The 23,501-nt window shown below is 50.3% G+C and overlaps 1 protein-coding gene across 2 annotated transcripts in view; it reads right to left on the bottom strand.

Annotated features, from left to right (window-relative positions):
• Nucleotides 1-19,429, bottom strand: part of CRMP1 (collapsin response mediator protein 1) — an 80,251-nt gene extending 60,822 nt beyond the window's left edge. Inside the window, exon 1 of one of the 2 annotated variants that reach the window (XR_013165699.1) lies at nucleotides 14,940-15,025. Coding sequence is in view for 1 of the 2 variants with exons in the window: in XM_077136364.1 (XP_076992479.1) it covers nucleotides 19,049-19,429 (381 nt within the window). In the remaining variant the exon portion in view is untranslated. Of the gene's footprint in view, nucleotides 1-14,939; nucleotides 15,026-19,048 lie in introns of those variants that run through there. The other variant, XM_077136364.1, reaches the window with a different exon arrangement.
• Nucleotides 19,430-23,501: the final 4,072 nt, after the last annotated feature.

Below are 23,501 nucleotides of genomic sequence, written 5' to 3'. Positions count from 1 at the left end.
TGGTGAGTAAGAAAACAAAGTAAAAAAATAAAATAAATAATAGTGGGGGAGGTAGGGGATATGGGATGTTTTGGGTGTTCTTTTTTACTTTTGTTTTTATTCTTATTTTGTGGGCTTTGGAGTAATGAAAATATTCAAAAATTGATTGTGATGATGAATGTACAACTATATAAAGACACCATGAATCAATGATTGCTTATTTCAGATGAATATGTGATATGTAACTATATCTCGATAAAATTATGTTTTTAAAAAAAGAGCAAATAATACACCATAAGCTTCTGTGCTTAGAAGCCACAACTGCTGTCTGAGAGATTTTCTAGCACAAATACATCATCACTCCATTTCTTGCTCCACATGTTTAATAAACTGAGGCCTCCCCCTCTGCAGGACTCTCTCTTATGTTCCATCCAGCCCTCCTGGAACAGCAAGTTCTGCCGACTAGTTCAGCTGCACATTCGCATCGAGTCCCAGAAAACCATCTCCTCTGCTCTGATTTTGCCTCAGGGACAGCTTGTCAGCCAGTGGCTCTGGGCCACACCACCCAGGAAAGCATCCCAGGAAGGGGCAAGATTAAGAATGAAACTAATTAATACCCACTGTCCTACTTGCGTGGGGAGGGGGCAGGGTGGGTTTCCCTCCTTCATGTATCAGAAAGACAAACCTTTCCTGCAAGACCAAGCCCGTTTCCAGGACAACTGCCTTTCTAACAGTAAGTTCTTGGGCCCATCGTACCTGGTAGAAATATTCAGTTGATAGACTGAATATCTGATTTTAAAGCACAAATACTTCTATTATGACCCCAGAAGCAGACATGCCTTTGTGCGGTCCATTGGAGAACACTGTATCTGTGTCTGTATCTTGGCTCATTTCTGTGTTTTCATGCCCCTGCTTCTCATTTCACACACAGAAATCAGGACAGCTGCCCCTTGCCTTTCAGTAAATCACATCTGTTGACCTCCTATGAAGAGCCAGTTCTGTGTTATGTGCACGTTCATTTTCAATTCTTAAATCACCTTAACAAACAGGTACAATTACTACCAATGTGGAAGCTCAGAGATGTGGAGCAGTCTGCCCAAGGACTCACAGCCAGGAGATGGCAGAGCTGGAATGTTCCACCTGGTACCTCAAGTGACAGCTCCACTGCCTTCTGACGGCTGGTCTTCTCTTTACTGTGCCTAACTAAAGTGGCTGAGTTTCAGTTCCCCTATCTGTAAGATGGGGATAAGCCCACAGCAGACCATACATAGACATTCAACTATTGATAAGCACATCCGTGTGTCATGCACCACCCCTGCTCCTGAAATGATTGCTGTGAATATGGCCAAAAGGATTTCAGTAAAGGGTAAGGCAGATCAAAGTACTCGGAAAGCTGCAAAAGGCTCTCCACAGGTCAGATATTAAATGCAGAGGTCTATTCACTGACAACCTCATTTATTATCTCATTTAATCCACATTTAATGGAGAGGCAATGCAACCTGATGATGAGATACATGGGTGCAGAAGCCAGACTGCCTGTGATCAAACCTGGCCCCACATCTACTAACCCTGTTCCTTGGGTGACTTCACCTCTCTGCAGGTAAGGCTCCCTTCTGTAATGCACAGGGATGTTTTGAAAATTAAGTGAATTCGTATATGGAAAGCAGCCAGGCCACTGCTAATTTTTAAAAATCCTCATAACATGGAGAGACCTTATTAAAATGCTCAGTTACGAAAAGAGAGCTGAAGTATGGGGCTTGTGTGCTGGGGTATTTCTTTCCCCACAACTTCTGTGGTCATCAAGGAGGTGGGAGTTTGAGAAGGAGCAGCCAGAGGTCAGGGATTTTCGATGTATTTCCTCTCGCATTCCTCAGCAGATTGAGAACCTACAGCCATTGCTACATCTGACCAGCAGCCAGGTTTGTGCTTTTGAAGGGATGCAAGATCACTGTGAAGTTTCTGTAATTCCTTCTCATTCCAGTCTTCACCCTGAATTAAACCAGGATTAAGTGTGCCTGAAGGAAAGCTGTCAAAAATGATTGCAAGCATTGGCTTATTTCTCCTTTGCAAAGATGTTTCTGAAGACAAGTGAATTCATGGATTCACTTTCAAGTGTGTTGCAATCATCTTGCTTAAACTGTAGCAATGGAGTTGCTCTACCAGACACTTAGGCATAGTTTCAGGGTAGAACTTCAGTCCGGGTGCAGAATGAACTTTGGCAAAGGACCTGGTGGGACGGGATGGCGTGAGTCCGGACTTCATTCCATGTTTAGACCACCGTGACCTGACCCCAGGCAATGATCACTACAGGTGGGGCTCCCTGACATTCACAAGACTTTAGGAATTCAAATTCAAAGAACCCGCTCTCAAGCCCACTGAGGAATGATGTGCTTAGACATTGCATCACCCAAAGTGGCAGATGAGCTCCACAAAACCCATGATGGTCCCGGAACCATGTGGGTAACGTCACGTCTAGAAAAATTGGACAACCTCAAGTCGTCAAAGGCAGAGGTTGTGCCACTCCAGTTGTCCACAGTATTTGTTTAGTTTCCAGAGTGTGCGGGTGTGCTGTGAACCCACCCCACATTCCACTGCTTCCCCCACAGTGCTCTCAAGGTTGCATCTCATTTTGCTATTGACGTGCATTGCCCTGATTGGTAATGATGGCTAAAATCTTTCCACGTGATTGATGATTGACCATCTGTCTATCTCCTTTGGAGAAAGTCTGTCAATACCTTTGTTCATCTTTTAATTAGGGTTTTGGAACATTTTCTTACATTCTAAGGTTTTTTCCACTTTCTTGATAGTATTCTTGGAAGCAAAAAACTCTTAATTTTGATGAAGTCTTAAAAGAATGCTTTTTCCTTTGATTACTTTTACTTTAGGTGTTATATATGAGAAACCACTGCCTAATCCATGGTCACAAACATTTACACGTTTTCTAATGAAAATTGTATAGTTTTAATTATTACATTTAGGTCTATGATTCCCTTTGATTAACTTTTACATATAGTATCAGATAGGGGCCCATGATCTTAGCCCCCACAACTTGCTGAAAAGGTTAGTTTTCCCCCTTTGAATGGTTCTGGTGCCTTTGCAAAAGCAATTGACCCATAAACGTCAGGGTTTATTTTTGAGCTCTCGTAACTATTCCATTGTTCAATATGTCTGTCCTTATGTCACAACCAAACCGTGCTGATTACTATAACTTTGTAGCACGTTTTGAAGTTGAGAAGTGTGATAGTCCAACTTCCTTCTTCGTTTCAAGATTTTCTAGGGTATCGTATTTCTATATGAAATTTGCAGATCAACTTACCAATTTCAGTCAGAAACCCAGCTGAGATTTTGGTAGGAATCACCTTGAATGTATGGATCCATTTGTGAAGTGTTGCCATTGTCACAAAATTAAGTTTTCTGTTCCACGAATATGGGATTTGATTCTCTTAGACCTTTAAGATTGTAAACAATTATTTTGCATAGTTTCCAGACTAAACATTTTGCATTTCTATTGTGCCATTTATTTCTAGATTATTTTCGATGCTATATATATTCCATTGTTTTCACTTCATTTTAATATTGTTCCTTGCTAGTGTATAGGAATAGTACTGATATTTGTTTATTGATCTTGTTTGCAATAACCATGTTGTACACATTATCTTTCTAATAAGCTTTTTAATTAATTCCTTAAGGTTTTGTATATATAAGATCATGTAATCTGTGAATAAAAATAGTTTTACCTCTTTCATTCCAATCTGGATGCCTTTTATTTTATTTGCTTGCCAAATTGCCCCAATAAGAGCCTTCAATATATTTTTGAATGGAAGTGGTGAAAATGGGCATTCTAGGCTTGTTCTTGATCTCAGGGTCAAAGCTTTCAATCTCTCAACATTAATTATGCTTTTATCAGTAGATTTTGTGTGGGTGTTCTTCATAAGGCTAATGAAGTCCCTGATACAGTAAATTTGTTAATTGTTCTTTTCACGAAGGGTCATTAGATTTTGCAAATTGCTTTTTTTCCATCTACTGAGATGACTATGTATTTTTGTCCTTCACTCTTTTGACATGGTGATTACATTAATTCATATTTTGCATTTTAACATTTGCATTTTATATTGTAAAATATAATACATATAAAAATCAATAAATTTCAAAGTACATTGAAAAAAAAATGCTCAGTTCCATCTTGAATTTCTCTCCAACCCCCAACAGCCCCAAACCTAAACCTTCTCCAGACCTCACTACATCTACTCGCAGGGTGTTCTCTTACCCACCTGATGCTTTCTACCTCCCGCTGCCCCTGCCCCAGGTCAGCCCTCACCACCTGGGGCTCACCTGCTGACCCAGCCTCTCAGAGGTCTCCCTACTGCCATGTCTCTCACCAGCTTCTCACCTGCAGGGTGAAGTACAACCTCTTCAGGTCTGCTCCTAGGCTCTCCTGGCAGCCCCCTGCCAAACCTGCTCCACCACCTTCATCTACTCATACCTACCCCTGTGCCTTAGTTTCTGGCCATTCTGAAGCCTAGAATTCCTGCACACCTGCCTTGCCCACTGAATTCCTGACTCCAGGAAGACATGTCACTCCTTGGGGTTCCCATGGCACAAGGCTTATACCTCGGCTGAGCATTTATCTCACGATACCTCATTTTTCGGCTCATTTTCATATTCTTGGTTCTCCCCCCAAAACTGTGAGGTCCCTGACATCAGCTCATTCGCACCCAGCTTTCACAGGGTGGCCTCTGGAAGATTCTTACCCTCTCTGTGCCTCTGTGTCCTTAACCGCACATGGAAATACAAACCACAGGCTGCTGTGAGGACTACCTAAGACAATATACAAATGCATCCCATACACTGAACACTGGTTTGTGGAATCTCTGACATGCATTTTATACAAAATCCTTCATGTTCGTGTATTTGAGAAGGCAGGAGCAAGTTTCCACGGCTTTTACTGCCTTTTGATAGGAGTCTATAATCCCAGAAAGTTTACTTAAAGGTGCCAAATCATTAAAGTTTTACTCTGAATATATTTTGCTCTGCATGCCCAAAGTAAAGCATAACAAAAAGTAAAAGGAAAGGAAAATAAAATAAAGGAAAGAAAAATCCAAACATTGTAGGTGGAAGCTGTGCTAGTTGAGGAATAAAGAACTGGGACAGCTTCTCCTGATGAAAAGAAGGTCCCAGGGGCCTGAGAACATTTAGCCATTACCTCCAGGAATACCACTGAGCAAGAAGAAACCTGGAAAATTCTGTAGGCAAAAGCAGAGCAGGAGGCAGACTCCCGCTCCATATAAAGACCTTTCTAACATGAGAGCTCTTTGATAGTAAGACAGGCCACTTTGTAAGGTGGTAAGCTCCCTATTACTGGAGGTATGCAAGGAAAGGGTACTGGGAATTCCTATACTAAAAGGAAGATGGCAGGGGGTAGGGGGGAAACAAATACTCCTTCCTGCCACCTCATAAGCACATACATGAATATTTTACATAATTCAAAAGATTCCTTTTAATATGGCAATGGTATAAATAAAATATTTGCAGCTATTTTATTAGGGCTCAAATTCTAAGGGTCCAAGGATATGGGATGAAAAAAAGGGTATGCAGTATGATTTGGGAACAGGCACAAAATTCCCTTGGTCACCTGTTTGCACCATGCAACTTGGCATCCCATCCTCTGAGTATCTGAATTGAACCTAAAGTTCTGGCATCAAGCAGTTTTTCAGCCAAGGCCCTGGGAGAGGGGGAGATGTGGACATGATGAGCCAACTCAGACACGGAAGGTTCCAGTTTGGGGTTGAATTGTATGTCCCAAGAAAGTAGGTAGAAGTCCTAACCCCCGGTACCTGTGAATCTGGTCTCTTTGGAAACAGGGTGAGATGGGCCCTTAATCCATGAAGTCAGGTGTCCTTATAAGAAAGGGAGAAGGTGCATGGGCAGACATGGGGGAGAAGGTCAGTGATGATGAGGCAGAGGCTGAAGTGCTGCAGTTACAAACTAAGGCACATCAAGGAGCATCAGGAAACCCCCAGAAGTTGGAAGAGGCCAGGAAGACTCTTCTATAGGCTCAAAGGGACCATGGCCCTGCCAACACCTTGATTTCAGATGTCTGGCCTCCAGAGCTGAGAGGGAAGACATTTCTCTTGTTTTAAGCCACCAACTTGTTACAGTAACCCTAGAAACTAAGACAGTTACTCTCACAAAAACTTGCTTTTCTGCATAAAATAGAGAAGGCCCCTGAATCCCATTACCCTCCCTCTCCCCAGACCCAAACTGCCCACTTTGGATGCCCTGTCCTTTGAACTCCTTCACGCCACCTTCATCTCCTTCTAGATGGGCACTTCCGAAATGCCCAATCTAAGAACCAAGCATCTGCGAAGGAAGGCTGAACCTACTCAGCGAAGAAGCACAGTTTGCATTTGGGGCTTATTCGGCCACCACATATGATCTTGGAGATGCTGGGGATGTGACACTGCCCCGCCCCTCCAAGGGTTCAGAGTCAAGTGGAGGCAGATGGAACGAGTAACCACCACCACCGCTGGAGTGGGAGAGCCCACAGCTCCCAGCCCCACCAGCCCCATGGAGAACGGGAGCTGACCAGACGAAGGCCAAGCCCGGTCAGGGAGAATGTTCTGATGCCTGGTGCACAGAGACACGGAAACCAGGAACCATGGGTGGGGTGTGGAGGGTTCACCTCGCTTGGGTTCCAGCGAACCACAGTGGTCATTAGACTTCTGCCGATGCCCCAGGAGGACTTTCTGTGTCTGGAAGACGTAGAGGAGCCAGCGAGCCATGTCAGAGGGCCCAGAATCGACAGCACGACAGCCACAAATGGAAGAACCAAGATGTACTGAGGGCTTACTCTTCACTAGATGCTGGATACTATTCATGGTTGAACCACCATGATGTGTTAACACCTCTGAGAGGAGGTGTGCTGAGCGGGGGCAACCACCACCCGCATTTACTGGGCTCCAGTGTGTGCCAGGAGCTGTGCTGAAGGGTTTGCATCTGTCTCCTTTAGTCCTCCCCAGCCCTGTAAGGGAGGTACCATGTCACCCCCCACTCTGCCACTAGGGACACATGGTTGAGGTTGATGGCCCTGCCAGAGCCTGCACAGCTCACAGGGCTGTAGGGACATCTTCCACACGCGTCTCCATTAAGTGGCACAGCCTTGATACAGACTGGGGCTGGTCTTGGAGGGGACAGGAAAGGGGCAAAGGGGAGAAGTTTCATCTCGCTGGGATGACCCAAGGAGAAGGGACCACCACGAGATGGAGCGAAGGACTGAGAATACACTTATTTTTTTCTTCCACAGTAAAAACAATGCATACTCACTTTTTAAAGTGGTAGTGAGAATTGTAGAAAGAAGAAAAAACATATTTGTATTACCCAAATACAACCACTGTGCTTGGTATAGATGAAGTGCTCAATAAATATTTGTTGAATGAGTGAATTTATAGCTGTACCACCATTAACATCTGGAAGTTTCCCTGACAATCTATTTGTCAGTTTATTATAATTTCTCTTTTTTACATCATTTTCTGCGCTACTTTTTTCATGCAAAATATAACAAGCATTTCCCTTGGTCATGAAAACTTTTTGTCAGCATTATTTTTAATGGCTGCATGATATTCCATTGAATTGATCTAATAAAAGGCACTTGGTCAATCCCTTATGGCTGGACACTTCGATTAAATTAATTTATTTTAAGCCATGCTACAGTTGCAGCTGCTGTGTTGTTGACCTACTGGAGATATGTTTCACTTGGGTCAAAAGTCTCAGGAGATGAGCAGGACTACAGGGCAAAACTGCCCATTTCCCTTTGTCTGCCATGCACTGAGTACCTGTCCTAGGCCAAGCACTGTGCCAGGCACATGAGCACTAGAGAGCTAACTGGGGCAGGTGTTTTAATAGGGCAGGCAGACATGGCATTAGGAAATTGTAGCAGAGGGGTGCTAGAAGAGAAGCATCATACTATACAACACAGGAAACACCAAGGAATGCAGGCTTCTGCTTTAAAAAAAATATGCCATCACCACAAAAGGTAAAAGTACCTGGATGGATTTATACCAAAATCAAAGCACTCATTTGGGATTGATTTAAAATATGGATATATGGCAATCCACTCCGGGGGACCCTGAGAGGGCACCTCCAAAGTGATAGACATTCATTCTTGCCAGTAGTGGCTCTGAAATATCCTAAGCATGGGAGGGATTGCCCATCTACAGAGGTATGGACAGAGAAACCGTCAGTGGTCACACCAGATGCAGTGTGACCCTTACGGAAAGGGTCCACAGAGTAAGCTCCAGGTGGGAGGCAGTGAGATATGTATTCATCCAACAATGGATAGTAATTCCCCGAGGCAGCTCAAGCAGATTGATTAATAGAGTATTCTAGAATTACAGCTGTCCCTTATAAAAGACCTACTAATATCCATGATGAGCATTTTATATTAAGTATGTCCAATCTCTCTCTAGTGCAATGGTTCTCAATCTTTCTGTGTTCAGGACACACTTTCAAATAGTATGAAATTTGGTGGCATTCTTGCAGGAATTACAGACCCAAATCAATACCAAATAAGTTAGCAATCATTACCATGCGATCAGACGACAAATGTTGCCAGAACAATTTGTAGATTTGATTGTAGCAATGTAAACTTTAAATGTTGATCAAAACGTAGCAGTACATCTGCAGATTTTTTTAGTACACCACTGTGCTCACAGTACATGGTGGCTGGAATAGTCTGCATTTTCCTACCTTCTAGGACATGGGTTCCCATCTCTATTTCTAGCCCTTGCCTCCCACTCCCATTCCTATATGATTCCAATTGCCCATGAAACATTTCAATTTGGTGCTTGTTTCCAACTCTAATTTGACCTAAGAACCAATGTTGGGACTTTTCTTTCAAACTCATTCCCTATGTTTCCTGACCGCCTCAGCATTGGTGCTTCTTAGAGTCTATGGTAGTTTGGAGCTGTATGAACCCTAGAAAAACATGTTCTTAACAATTCAATGAACTCATTGTACCCAGGAGCTTTTGATGAGGTCACTTCAGTTAAGGTGCGGCCCACCTCTATCAGGATGGGTCTTAACCTATTACTGGAGTCCTTTATCAGAGAATGAAATTCAGACAGACAGAGAGAGAAAACCATGGGAATCAAGAAGCTGAAGGTCAAAGGAACCCAGAAGAAAAGGAAGAGGCCAGGAGAGGCCACCATGTGCCTTGCCATATGACAGAGGATCACAGGCAGCCAGCCCCAGAACACTAGTCTTCACAAACTGAGCACAGACTTGATGACACCTTGATTTGGACGTTTTCCTACTCTCAAAACCATGAGACGTTAAATTCTCATTGTTTAAGTCAACCCATTGCATGGCATTTGCTTGAGCGGCCAGGAAATTAGAACAGCATCTATTATATGCCAGAACTTTCACATTTAATCTTCACCTTTGCTCCAGAAAGACTGATTTTGGGTTACTCCCCAATGATTTGGGCTTGATCGTGTGACGTGCTTTGGTCAATGGACTTATGAGTAGTTATGAACTATGCCACTAAAGCAGAAGTTTTTAGATGAGCTCAAGGTTGCTGCTAGCCTCAGGTGCTTGGTCTCCTCTGCATTTTACTTTAATCTTGGGTCCCAAAGTGAGAAGACATGGAGAAGTTCACCAGAGGCCCAGGCCAAAGTTACAGTGGACACAGCCCTTCTGCAGGATGATCAAGAAAGGAATGTATGCTATTGACTCAGACTTCGGGGTTGCTTGTTGGCTAATATCCAATACCAGGGTAATAATAACAACAACAACTAATCCTATGTTACTATATGCAATACATGATGTGCAGGCACTGCTCCACACATCTTCCATCTACCAGGCAATTTAACTCTCAGAACAACCCTGTGAGGTACTATATTTATTATTCCCATTTTACAAATGAGGACAATGAGATTACGTGACTTTCCCAAATTACACAGCTAGGAAGCAGAACTCCCAAGATTCAAACCCAGATAGTCTGGTTTCAATATTCACATTCTTACATGCTACCCTTATCACACCACCCTCCCAGCTCAAGAGCTTCCAATGGCTCCCAGTTACCCACAGAATGACGTCAAGGCATCCCATACTTTGAATTGAGTTATCCAGTCCAACTTTTTCACTGTTGGCCACAAGGAACTGACTTGCCCAAGATCAAGTATCTCATGAGCGTTAGCACCAAACTTAGAACCTATGTCTTCTTTCCATCATTCCCAGTACAATCTGCCTGGCTTCTAAGTCCTTGTAGAATCCCCCATGCCCCATCCATTCACATTCATTTCCAGCTCCTCATCCTCTGCTTCATCTATATAAAACTCCTCACTCTAATTCCCCAGCCTAGCCCTTGCCCATGCTGTTCCAGTTGCCTTATATGTTCTTCCCTCCACTAATCAAATTCCTCAAGGTCTGGCTTGTGCCATGTCCCATCCTCTAAGAAAAGGCATCTCCTATTGCTGCTTCCAAAGCTGACTGCTCCCTTCTTTGAGTTCCTTTCACGACTTGAGCCATTCCAAAGTGGTTTCGTGTGTTCCCTATGCTCATTAAGGATTGGGATCATGAAATTTATACTTCTAATTGCCGAGCCCACCTTGCACACCTAGCAAATGTGCACTTAACCTCACTGGTTCGTTGCTCTGAATTTTAATTTCCTCCAAAAGGCAGCCTGAGTCTAGAGAAGGGAACTATCATTTGTTAAACACCTACAGTGTACCAAGCATATTCACAGATGTCATATCCCATGTGTGGGTCAAGTATTCAGTCTTTGCTAAGTTCACTATAAGAAAGAGCCATTCCGGGTGAAATTCGTGCAGTTATGTCATGGAAGATGTTACAACTTGTATCACTTTCATGTCCCCTGGGAGATCCTTTTTAAGAATTTGATTTTAAAATATTTTTCCTCCTGAGAAAATGGTCCACTTCCTTTCTGCTCATGAACTTGGTATAGCTAAGGGTATTTCCATCTCTGCCCTGGATGCTGGGAAGCCAAGAATCAGTATGAGAGGTTGAATGCAGAACCTCAGAGAATCCAAATCCCTGCCATGTTTGTCCTGGGTTCTTCCCTCATCCTCTGTCCTGGCATTCTACCGCCATCTGATTTAACTATATTAAAGATCAATACCTGCAGTCATCTCAAATCCTCTGTGTAAAAATGCAGAGAATAAACTGAATATCTGTAGACAGGCTGAATGCCACCTCAGAGGAAGCATACCAGGCTTCGGAAGCTTTTTGAACATTAGAGTCACTGATTTCTACTTTATGATCTCTTCCTTCTCTTCCATTCCCATCTGATAGAATACACACACACACACCAACACTCACAGTTTCCCACACTTACACAAACACACACAATTAAGCACATTCACATGCACACAAACACACACAGAAATTTCAAATCAGGAAATGATTTTCTTGGCAGGCAGACAAGCCCATCTACTGTCCCTGCTTGAATCTGAGTTCGTTCTTCATCCACAGGCCAGCGCAAGGTCAACTCTAGAACCTCCACATGCCCCTAAAGCTCCCTGACCCTCAGTTTACTCTCTGGGAAGCAGGGATATTCTAGCCAGCCTGCCTTCCACACGGTTGTCCTGACAGCCAAATGAGAGATAATGGAAATATGTTGAATGTTGTGACATCCTGCAAAAATGCACATGATCAGGACTCCAGAAATCTTATTTTTAATCATAACATTTGCCGACCATGGTGGATGGGTGCTCTGGACTCCCCCAAATCATCCCCTTCTGGGATCTATTCAGAGCCAAGCTCTTCTGCAGGCCAGGAAACCATGTGTCTTTGTTTGCTCAGAGCCACACCCAGCACGTTCTACTATACATTTAACCACAGCGCTGGGCCTGAAACAGTTTCCGCCAAATTAATCCCCATGTGCTCTTAATTAAAAAAAGAGAGCCCACACATGAAAGAGAGCTCTATAAATATGTTAAGCAGGACTGAGGAGCTAAAGCTAAGCATTTCTGCTTTTTTACATCTTCCTTATCCAGCGGCTCAATCAGCTCAGATCAGGGCTGGTGACTTTTCTCTGACGGAGAAAAGAGAAAGGCACACTCATCAGAATCAGCATGGGGAGAATGTTTTCATCATCTGACCCGCCTCCTGGCCTTTGTCCACACCGTGCCTTGCCTCCCATGTCCTTTTTCAAGTTCTCCGTCTCTCCTATCTGAATTCCTTATTGACCCTGAGTCCTTTATCCCCATTGCTCAGACGAGAAAGCTGAGGCTGGAGGGAAACCCACAGCCCCAGTGTCACCCAGGCGCGGACCTGGGGATACAGCCAAGAGCTCTGTCTTCAGTCCTGTGCTTTTTCCCACATTCCACATCTTGATCCTTTTTCAAGCCCTTTAGGTGTCTCCATAGGCCCCAACGGCCACAGTTGCCAAAAGTATCTTTACCAACACCAGGGGTTGCTATCGCTACCCAGAGTGAAGCCACACTTGAAAGCTGAGGTTGACTCCTGCAATGCCTACTTGCCTTCAGTTTTTCCAACATGCCTCACCTCTTATACCTCTGGTCCTCTACATACGCAGGACTCCCTCCTTCCCGCCCCCTTTGCCTCCCTCCCACTCCAGGGACCAGGCTCCTCCAGCCCTGACAACACCCAACCTCTCTTATTGTGGTTTCAGGTTGAAATATCAGTCTTCTTCGCTGAACTGCAATTCTGGGAGGGTAAGGCAAGTCCCACCTGGCACAGTGGCTGATCCAGATCAGGTGCTTATTACTATTAACTCATCAAATGAATATTAATGAGCAAGCAAAAGGTACAGCATCTAGAAAGACACCAATTCAACTAAAGGCATTTAAGGAAAGGATTCTGGTTCCCAAAGTCCTCACTGAGCTAAAGTTTCCTACAAAGATGTTCCATCCAAGTCTGTCCTCTCTGGTTTGTTGTTTTATCCCTAAAACCACAAATATTTCTCTGTGGGGTCAGAATGCAGGCAATTAAAACACAAATTCTTTACCAGTGGCCTCTTTCTTGGAAACCATGCATAATTTTCTCTCCTCCCCGTGCTTGTTGGAAGGATGCCTTGGATTCACCCTGGGTTGACCACTTGCTTCAGACTAAGGATGAAAGCAGCAGGAGCGGCCAGCAGTTATGACACCTACATGTGTTCCTAACACACACTAAATGCTTTGCCAAGGTCCTTTGGGATGCTCACGAGCCTTGCGACACTGCTGAGTTATGCCATCTTAAATATAAGAGCCCTAAGACTCAGATGAGATAGAGCAGGATGTGACCCCAAATCCATCTGCTGCAAAAGCCTGGGCAGTTCACCTCCACTCCAGAGGGGGACTCGGGGCAGGGTGACGGCTATGGTTGTGCGGACTGAGAACTGGACAACTCCAGGAAGCCCCATCCCAAAAACCTGCTGGAAAGACAATCTTGCTCCATCCCTCGGTTCACAGGGATCCTGCCTGTGGTCACAAAACCTCAAAGGAAAGGACCTGGTTCCAGACCCAGGGCTCCCGCCTCACTGGTCATTGCATCACACATGCACTCACCATCACTCCCTCCTGTCTCAGCGCCCTGGAGGCAGAGTCAGAGGGTCCCAAGGCCTAGTGTGGGGCAACCACATTCCTTCCATGGATTCCCTGCCAACCTTATTAGGGTTTACAGATTGGCCACTGACACCTCTTAGAGCGCAGGGCTCCTAAAGGGATAAGAGGTGGTCCCCACCCTCAGAGGTCCCATTTCTGGGGATGGGAACTTGGGAAAGCCCTTTGACAAGAGTTGAAGCTGGGTGCAGGGGGGATTTTCTAACTGAAGAATCAGCCCAGGCTTGGGCAGGCTGTACATCTGTGCCGGGAAAATGAGGAAGCAAGTTCCCTCCCAACTTTCCTCTCGCCCCCAGCCCTAGGGCAGCCCCCAACCTCTGGGAGCTTTAGCTGGACACTGCCTCCCTCAAAGATAGTGGGGAAGATTCAATAAAGCAAGGCACACACAAGACACTGGACAGGCCAGTGAGAAGGCTCAGCTCCTGCCTTCTGCAAAAGGTGGCTCAGCCAGCAGGTGCCCTGGGGCAGCCCCTGGGCCTGGATTCCAAATAAATGAGGACACAAGTCTCCAGCTCTCACACCAAAAGAAGGTTCCATTGCACCTGGAATTCCACCACCTAGCACCTGGGCGCTTCCGCACCGCCACCCACAGACTTCCCGGTGCCTGCAGTCCCCATCCTCCAGGAACGGTCTGGGCTCCACTCTGATGGCCAGCAGGGGACAAAGTGGAGGAGGGAGCCGCTGACCTCAGCGCCCTCAGCTCCCCTCCCCCAGAAACAAAGCCTAAGCGCGGGGTTCCTTTGTTTCCGGCCACACCCCGGGACGCTTAGCGGCTGCCTGGTCCGCTCTACCAAGCCCACCCTCCCGCGGCCCAGCCCTGCCATGTTAACCCCTCCACGACCGCGGCCACCAGCGTCAACCCAGTGGGTTATTTTTAGCGGCGGGCGCGGGATGCGAGCGGGCGCCTCCATCATGGCGCGGTCTCTAGTACAGACTTCCACTCCATCAGTGCGGAGGGGCGGGGTGCGATCGCTTTCCTTCCTCCGGCGGGAAAGGCACGCCGCGGAGAGGGTGCGGAGAGCCTGGCCGGGAGGGGGCCGCGCGCAGGAGGCTCAGCTCCCCCTCCCCCGCCCCCTCCCCTCGCCAGGGCCGGAGGGAGGGGGCTCGGACCCCGCGCCCCTCCCTCTTTTGTTCAGCTCTGCATCCTCCCGGTCCGACGCCGTCCTCAGCGGGAGAGGAGGTTCCAGCCCCGCCCAGCCCCGCGCCCCCCATCACCACCATGGTCCCCAAGGGCTGCGGGAGGGGGCCGCAATGCCCAGACCGGCCCCGCCCCACCCGCGGCGACGCCGGAAGCCTCGGGGCCGATACGGACCGGGCGACTACCACCCCTACCCCATCAAGGCGCGCGGCGGGGCTGGCGCGCGGGGCCAGGCTTACCGTGATGTGCGGAATACTCTTCTTGCCCTGGTAAGACATGGCCTCCTCCGCCACCGTTGGCGCGGCCGCGTGGACCAGTGGGACCGTCGGACTCTTTGTCGGGCGCCCTCTCGGTCTCGCTCCCCGCGGGTGCGGTAACAAAAGCCCAGGAGGGGCGAAGCGAGGGATGGAGGGTCGGTGCCCGCGACTGCTCTCGCGCCTGGCTGCCCCGGCTGCTCGGCCCGCCCGCCGCCGCCGCAGCTCCGGCTGCCAGCACCGCCCGGCTCCCGGAGGAGGGCGGGAGGAGGAGGGAGCGGTGAGGGCGGGAGGAGGGGGTTGCAGACAGACAGCTCCTCCCGGCGGCGCGGAGCCGAGGCCGATTCGCCCCTCTCGTCTCGAACCAGGAAGCGCTTCCCTTCTGATCCCCCCCCCACTCCGCCCCCAGCCCCCCGCCCCCAGCCGCCCAGCCCGGCCGACCCCTGCCCGGCGCACACGTCCTGGGCCAGGCTCTGACCTCGATCGGGAGTGTTTGGTTTCCACGCTTCCTATAGAAGCTCGAGCGGCCTTTGGGTGCGCAGGCGGACCCAGAGGGCAGCGTCCCAGGTGTGCATGGGCACATCTGGGGCTTCCCCAGAAGAGCTGCGTGTGTGTGGGGGGGGTGAGCGTTCGCCCATACCGGGAACCCGCCAGAGCACGGCCAGCATTCCAGGACCTCCCGGATACCTGCCCCCTGACCCCCCCGGACACCCCTCAGTCTGCCTGTTCATGCTGCCCCGCCAGTTCCCGAACAGACCAAATACTTTCACATCTCCAGCAGCAGTCCTTTATTCACACCCCTTGGATATCCTACCCCAGACGAAAGGTTACCAACCTCCCTGGCTCCTCCTCCAGAAAGCCTTTCCCTGCCTCCCTTCACTCCCGTTCTCTTCCTCCCCCCTCCCCATCACTGAACCAGCCTATGCTGAGGGTGGCTAGGGACCCGCCTCTGCAGGCATTAGGACTGCAGGGGTGACAGGGCAGATAGGGCCCTCAGGAATGGCTGGCCTGCTGCACAAACTGCAGCAGCTCTGTCACCACACAACAGCATGGGGCCACCAGGTCACCCTCGGGTCCTGCCAACCAGTGGGTATCTGGAGGGCCAGCGCACTAAGTCCTCCACAGTCCCCGAGGAAAACAGGGAGACAGGAGGAGGAGCAGAACCAACCAGCTGTTCCTCCCCCAAGAAGAGTGTCCCCCACCATGACCCAAATGTTGCTCCAGGGAGAGGTGGTAGGAGGTCACAGCATAGCTTTACAAACTTCCTAACAGGGGAGGAGGAAGGAGGGGAGAGGGGCAGAGCTGGGCAGTTGCCCCAAATCACCAGGCAGAATAAAATGCCAACCTTCTCTGTCCCTCACTTTCTGCCTTCAAAATCCAAACACAGCCCTCCCCCCACCCCCTCAAAGATGAAGCTTCTCTACTTTCAATTTAGGCTTAGCCTAGCAAAGCCCTCACCTCCTAGTTGCGATCTGGAGCCCCATTCTCCTCTCCCACCAGTCTCATTCCTCAGGGCAGGAGACCAGAGACACCTGGGCCTGCCACAAACAGAGGAGGAGCAGTTTAGGATTTCAGCAACACGAGGCCATCATTTCCTCATTTTACAGACGGGACACTGTCTAGAGCTCACGTCTCCATATTCATTCATTCAACCCCGACTCATTGCTGAGGACCGGAACTTACAAGTGTGACATTTCTCCCTCCCCCTAGCTCCTAAATTCCCTTCCTCAGCATTTTTCAGTCCTAGGTTCCACACTCCAGGGCGTTCCCAGGGCTCAGTCTGGGGACCTCGGCAGGGTAGCTCCGGGCTGGGGCCAGGCCTGCGCGCACATCACGGGGGAGGGGCACGGGCCAGCGATTGGCCAAACAAACCGCCGCTCCCCAGCGGACCTCTAGGCTACGACACGCCGCAGCCGCCCGGCCTCCGGCCCCGAGAAACCCCGCGCCTGCGCCGCAGAAACCCCTCCCCCCTGTCCGCGAAAGAGCCTGGTGGGCGGGGGGAGGGCCCGGGCACCTTCAGCCAGAGCCGGAACCGCGAGGCCCGCCCCGAAACCCCAGCCCGCTCCGTCCGCGGAAAGGAAAACGCTTCGCCACCTCCCGCCCCCCACCCCGGGAGACCGGGAGCCTCTCCGCTCCACGGTCTCAACCTCGAGCACTCCCCTGGGCCCACCGCGTGCCGGAGGCGTCGTCTTTTGTCCGGCTCCCGGGCAGCCTCGGGGAAAGGGGCGGGTGGGGGAGGGGGGAGGCTGGAAGGGGGAGGTGGGAGGAGCGGGTGAGGGGAAGTGCCCAGCGCGCCCGAGCGCCGAGGCGCAGCTGCGGGGCCGACCCAGGCAGATCCCGGGGACGATGCTGGTGTTGGTGACATAGATCACGGCTCCAGGCGACGCGCGTCCCTAGGTCAGCTTCCGGCTATGCACAAAGCGCTCTCCCTTTCCTGATGCTCCACCACGCTGCGAGGGAGGCTGGGAGAAGACTGACGCTCCCTTCTCCACCACCCAACCCCAAGTCACAGATAGAGAAGCTGAGGTTCAAAGGGGCAAAGTAACTTGGCTGGAAACCCGGGATCCCCGGCGCTGTCCCGGTCCCTCGGTGCTTGGCCCTAAAACCTCTCGCTCGGGCTTGGGAGTCTGGGTCCCAAGCGAGGCCAGGCAGCCAGGGTAGCGGATGGACCGGGAAGATAAAGAAGAGGACGGCGAGGAGGGAACAGAGACTCGCCATTTCCCTCCCTCCGTTGAGGGACCCCGGATTCAGGACCACGGAGAGCTCCCGAGCTACAGGGAGGATAGAGCCACCGGTGAAGGGCCGGGGACTGGAGGAGACCATCTATGCCGCCACAGTACCCCACGCCAGTCTAGCCCCTACTCCAAGAAGCCCTCCCGGATTTTTGTCCGAATCCAGCTCTGCCTCCTCCCACACTTTATGCCTCTCATAGCATTTGAGGAAAGAAGAGTTAATAAAAATGACCGTGATAAAACAACACAGCGAGCATTTATTAAACGCTCACTACCCACAGGCATTAGCTGAGTAATTCTCACAATGGATCTGTTGCCCACCCTTGTCTGGGAACTTGCGGAGGGTGGGGTCGGGGTGCTGACCCAGGCACCCAGCGTCCACCCAGGTCCTGGCACTGGCCAGAGACTCAAGCAGCCAGTGCTGAGCCAAGCCGACCCCTTGCCGGCCCTCGGATGCTCCCACTGCCTCTATCCAGGCATCTGGCCCTGACCTCACCACTTGGAGACCCTCCCAAAGCTGGGGTATCCATCCTCTCATCCTCCTCCAATTCCCTGGCCACTATCAGCTCAAGGGAGAAGATCCACAGCCCTGGCATTCCCTCTCCCTGACGCTTTCTCACTCTCAGGAACCAAAAGAAAAAAAACCTCCAAGGCTGGTAAGCCAGATACCCCGGTTCAAATCCGAGCTCTGCCTCCAACTTGCCTTGTCAAGTGGACACACTGCTGTGGCACTCAGGAGCGTCCCTGAAGATGTCAGCGCTTGTGGGGAGGGGCTTATAGTTCCAATTGCCTGACAATCTAAATCTTTAACCAAATCCTTCCTCCAGAAAACATGACGGTACACTTAGGAAAGGTTCTCTTCCTTCTTTAAGCTGGGTGACCACAGGCGATTTGCTTAACCCCTCCCAGGGGCCGTACATAGACAGTCCTCTAGAAATATTAATGTATGGGCGAACGCGGAATGCAGCTCCCCTTCTTTCCATAAAACAGATTGGGGAGCCATGGATTAAATTAATCCCGAGGTCCCCTCCCGTTTGAAGGGTCCATGCGGTGGCTTTCGCCAACTTACTTCCCCTCCCAGAACCTCGCTCTCCCTTTCTGCATAAGAGGGGCGAGGGACGAGACCTAAACCGGTCCTTTCCGGGTCTCCCGGACGATGCTGGGCAACCTTGACCCAGGCGCACAACCTCTCGGAAGCGCTTGTAAGATGGCGTGGGGGAGGGGTCGTTCCGTAATGTTCCCCAACCCGGTGACCCCAGCACTCGGGATCCCGGCACTGTCCTCGGACGGTCCCACGGCCAGGGGTGCCCTCAGGGCCCTGTCCTCCCCTCTCAGCCCGGCCCACGCGCGCCCGGAGGGTACCTGGCCATTGTCCCGGCCGAGCGGCAGGTCGCGGGGCGCCGGGCAGCGGATGCGCAGCGCCGGAGGTCGTTCGTCGCGCTCGCCTGGGGAGCTGACTGCCGAGCCCGAGGGCTCGCTCACGTCGCTGGCGGTGTCCTCGCTGCCGCCCGGCGCCGGCAGACCCACCGCGTCGAGTCGACCCGCGCTGCGCGGCGTGCGCGCCGAGCCGCGGCGGCCCACGCTGTACGCGTCGAAGTCGATGGTCTTGTTCTCGTAGGCGCCCTCCACCGCGGCGAACATGCCGCCGTACTTCTGGCGCGGGGTCTGCGCCGCGCTGCCCGGCCGCGCCAGGTACACGGGCAGGTCGTCCTCCGTGTTCCACGCGCGCCGCCGGTCCGCCATGCCCGTCCCACGCCAGCCGGCCGCCCGCGGCCCTCGCCAACGCCGTCCGCCGCACTCCGCGCCTCGGTGCCGGCCCGCGGCGGCCCAGGCGCAACTGCGGCCGGGAGAGGGGCGGGGCGGGGCGCGCGGCGGGGCGGGGCCGGGGCGGGGCCGGGGCGGGGCCTCGGAGTGGCTGCAAGCCGGTGGAGCGGCCGGCTACAAAGACCCGGCGGCTGCTAGCGCGGGGGGGCGGGCAGGGCCGGTGACGTGCGGGAGCCGCAGCACCAAGGGCGGGCGGCCGAACCGCAGTGCCCTAAGCCGCACCCCTACTCCTGCCTGTCTGGGGAGCGCAGGGCGCCAGGCGTGGGAGTGGTGACAACCGCGCGCGCTCACACGCACACACACAGACACACACACACACACAACGCGAGGCACACACAGGTTCTTACTCCGCAGCAATTACGCCACATGAACACGCGAGAGACGCACAAGCATGCTGGTTCACACACCAGAGTCGATTACACACGATGCAGTCATGCAGGCTCGTTCATGAACACCGTAGACAATTTTGCACACACAGGCACACAGGCTTGTACACATTACAAGTCGGTTACACACATACACACACACATAAACCAGAATTTCTCAAGCCGAAGCCCGCGTACAGCATTACACCAAGATTTATTGCACAGTAGGAGAGAGATTTAATACTGGACACACACTGTCCATCCATTCAACAATTAAGCGCGCGCTAGTGACTGGCACTGCTGTAGACGCTGAGAACAAGCACTGTTGTAGGTGCTGGGGACAAGGCGGAGGAAACAAAGTCCCTGCCCTCGGGGAGCTGACATTCTAATGAGAGGTAGCAAGTGCCGCGCAGGGCTAGCGCCAGGAACTGCTGCAGCAGAGCAAGAGGAGTGCGCTAAGACACATTCATACAGACACGCAAGAGAAAGACACTCTTGCACGCGACCAGCGAGTCACACACGTACACGATGCGACACGCACAAGAGATTTGCATACAATTATATTAAAAAGGCAAACTCACAAGGCGACTCCACTCACACGTGCACTCATAAACCGGCGGGAAGACGCCCACCCACAAATCCACACCAGAAATAAGGAAGTCAGAGGCTTAAATAGAAACTCCCCAGAGAAAGACAAAGAGATAGATAACCAACGCACACATACACACACACACACACACACACACACACACACACACGCACGCACACACACACAGTAGTTACCCAGCCAAATCCTTCCCATTCCAGGGCCACCACCCACCACGCCGGCACAACCTACGCCTGCTGCGCCTGGAGCGAGCCCAGGGGTCTGGGGTTTTCTCTTACTAGGGCGGGCGGGCGAGCGGGCGGGAGTGGGGACCTGGGGATCGCTCTGCTGGGGGGCCTCTCGACCCTTCTCGGGAGGCCTACGTGATTATCGTTTCTCTACGGTTATTATCAAGCAGAGGATCCTAAACGTCCCCGAGGATTCTGGGAGGGCGATTCTCCAGCTGTCGCCCCCTCTGTGGGCAAGCAGGGTTGCCCAGGGTCAGGACCGCGTGGCGGCGTCCCTGGCGCGGAGACCTGCTCCCCTCCTTGCGGCGGGAGCTGTCCCTGCAGCAGCCTGCCGGGCTCCGCGCACCGCAGCGTGGTCGGGCCCCGGGAGCCCCAGCCAGCCGGGATTCACATTTCTGTCCCTGTGGCTGCCGAGACCCGTAGACTGAGGTCTGCGGGACATCGGCTGTGTGGCCTCATCTGTCACCTCCCCGCAGTAAGTGTCTTTCAACCCTGGAACAAGTGGGTCTGTGGTCGCCTCCTGAGCGCCCAGGAGACACGAAGCAGCGAGCCTGGGGCTCACAGCCTCTGAGCCGGGTCTGCGTCTGGGGCCTGTTGGGTGTTCAGCAAGTCTTTTCTCCCTCCCAGAGAAATTAGGGCTGGGAACACAGAGATGAATTTGTATGAAGTCCCTCCCTGCCTTCAGGAGAAGTCTCTTCTAGGAGGGGAAAGAGAGCTGGATATAAATAGGAACAGTGTATCAAAGTTGTTGTAACAGAAATCTGTACAAGGTGCCAGAGGGGCTCAGAGAGGGCCAAGGGGAGGGTGGGGTGGGAGGGCAGAAGGGATGGATTGAGGATAATGTGGGAGAGCATTGCAGCCGAAGGCGCCTGAGAAACAACCGGGTGCTCGAGGGAACCCCGAGAATTCAGTATGGTGACCCAGGTGCAGGAGGGAGACAAAGGAAAACAGGACAGAACGAAAGGTAGCAGCTGGGAAGGGCACCCTTTGTACCTCCTCCTTTGGAGAGGCCGACCTAGAGGGAACTTGGTGGTGGCTCCAAAAGGTAGAGAATCAGTGTGGCTTTTGACGACTCAAGACTTATGTGAGACCTGCAACTAGGTGAACGGACTTGGAGGACTGCATGTTGAATTAAATATCAGAAACAAGAAGATTGATATCACAGCTCACTCATATGGACTAACTATAATCTACAAACTCAGAGAATTGAAGTTAAGAGCGTGGGTTATCAGGTTGAGGCCTACTGGAAAGTGTCCTAGATTGTAAGCTCTTACAGGGTCACATGCTTTCAGGAGCTGTAACTATTATTCTAAATTCTGAGATACTGAGCTATTTGTGTATAACCTGATCATTCCCTGAGACTTTGGGTATTTACGTGACACCTGAGACTCAGAGTTAGATCTCTGAAACTATGAAAGTCAGCACTACCCCATACAGCTACTGTTAAGAAGTTGAAAAAATGATCAGACTGTTTTAGTTTGTAAGCTGCTGGAAAACAATATACCAGAAGCAGAATGCTTTTAAAAAGAGAATTTATTAAGTTGCAAGTTTACAGTCCTAAGGCCATGAGAATGTCCAAATTAAGGCATCCAGACAAAGATACTTTAACTCCAAAGAAAGAGCTGATGAAGTTCAGGGTTTCTCTCTCTGTTGGGAAGGTACAGGGCCATGTCTGCTAGCTTTTCTCTCCTCATTTCATAAGGCTTCCCTGGGGGCATTTTCCATCTTCAAAGTTCTCTGGTGATTTGGGCTCTGTTGACTCTGAGGCTTTTCAAAATGGCTCCCTCTTAAAGGGCTCCAGTAAGCAACTCCACTCCAATGGGTAGAGACACATCTCCATGGAAACCATCCAATCAGAAGTTACCACCCACAATTGGGTTGGTCACATCTCCATGGAAACAATAAAAAAGATCCCTGAGCAATATTGAATGAGGATTAAAGACCTTGGTTTTTCTGGGGTGCACAACAATTCAAACCGGCATAGACTTTGACTAGAGATATGAATGAAGCTGATCTGGGTAGGACTAAGGTAAATCAGAATACAGGATAAAGGATAATATGGTCCATATTTTAAAACTTCAACTTCTCTACAGAAGTAGAGATGTTTATTTAGTGTAAAATTTATATTTTGGGGGAGTGCATTACTAACTTAACTTGTGTGGTCAGTTTATTCAAACACCATAATTACATAGAATCTTGAATAGGGCATGAGATCTTATTGGTTTATATAGGTTAGTGTGATGCTCCAATATATCCTAGAGTAATTTGGGCACAGAATAGAAAAGTATTTGCAAATTTCTCTTGGGAGACTAGGGAGAAAGGAGGAAATATTCACCTTCCCCTACTAGGGACAACCAATTCAATAGACTGAGCCCTCGATCTTGGGGTTTGCTCCTATGAAACTTTGTCCTGCAAATGAGAAGCTAAGCCTACTGATAATTAGGCCTAACAGTCACGCCCAGAGAATCTCTTTTGCTGATCAGATGTGGCCTCTCTCTCTAAGCCAACCCAGCAGGTGGACTCACTGCCTACCCCCACCCCCAATGTGGGACATGACTCCCAGGGGTGTAAATCTCCCTGGCATCATCATGGGTCAGGACTCCCAGGATGAGCTGGGACCCTGCATCATGGGACTGAGAAAGCCTTCTTGACCAAAAGGGGGAAGAAAGAAATAGACAAAATAAAGTTTCAGTGGCTAAGATGTTTCAGAGTCAAGAGGTTATCCTGGAGGTTATTCTTATGCATTATACAGATATACCTTTTTAGTTTATGGTTTATTGGAGGGGCTGGAG

The sequence above is a fragment of the Tamandua tetradactyla genome, chromosome 19 (assembly GCF_023851605.1).
Source record: "Tamandua tetradactyla isolate mTamTet1 chromosome 19, mTamTet1.pri, whole genome shotgun sequence".
Lineage (NCBI taxonomy): Eukaryota > Metazoa > Chordata > Mammalia > Pilosa > Myrmecophagidae > Tamandua > Tamandua tetradactyla.
Note: the sequence above shows the minus strand (reverse complement) of the source record. Positions and strands in the feature narration are given on the sequence as shown.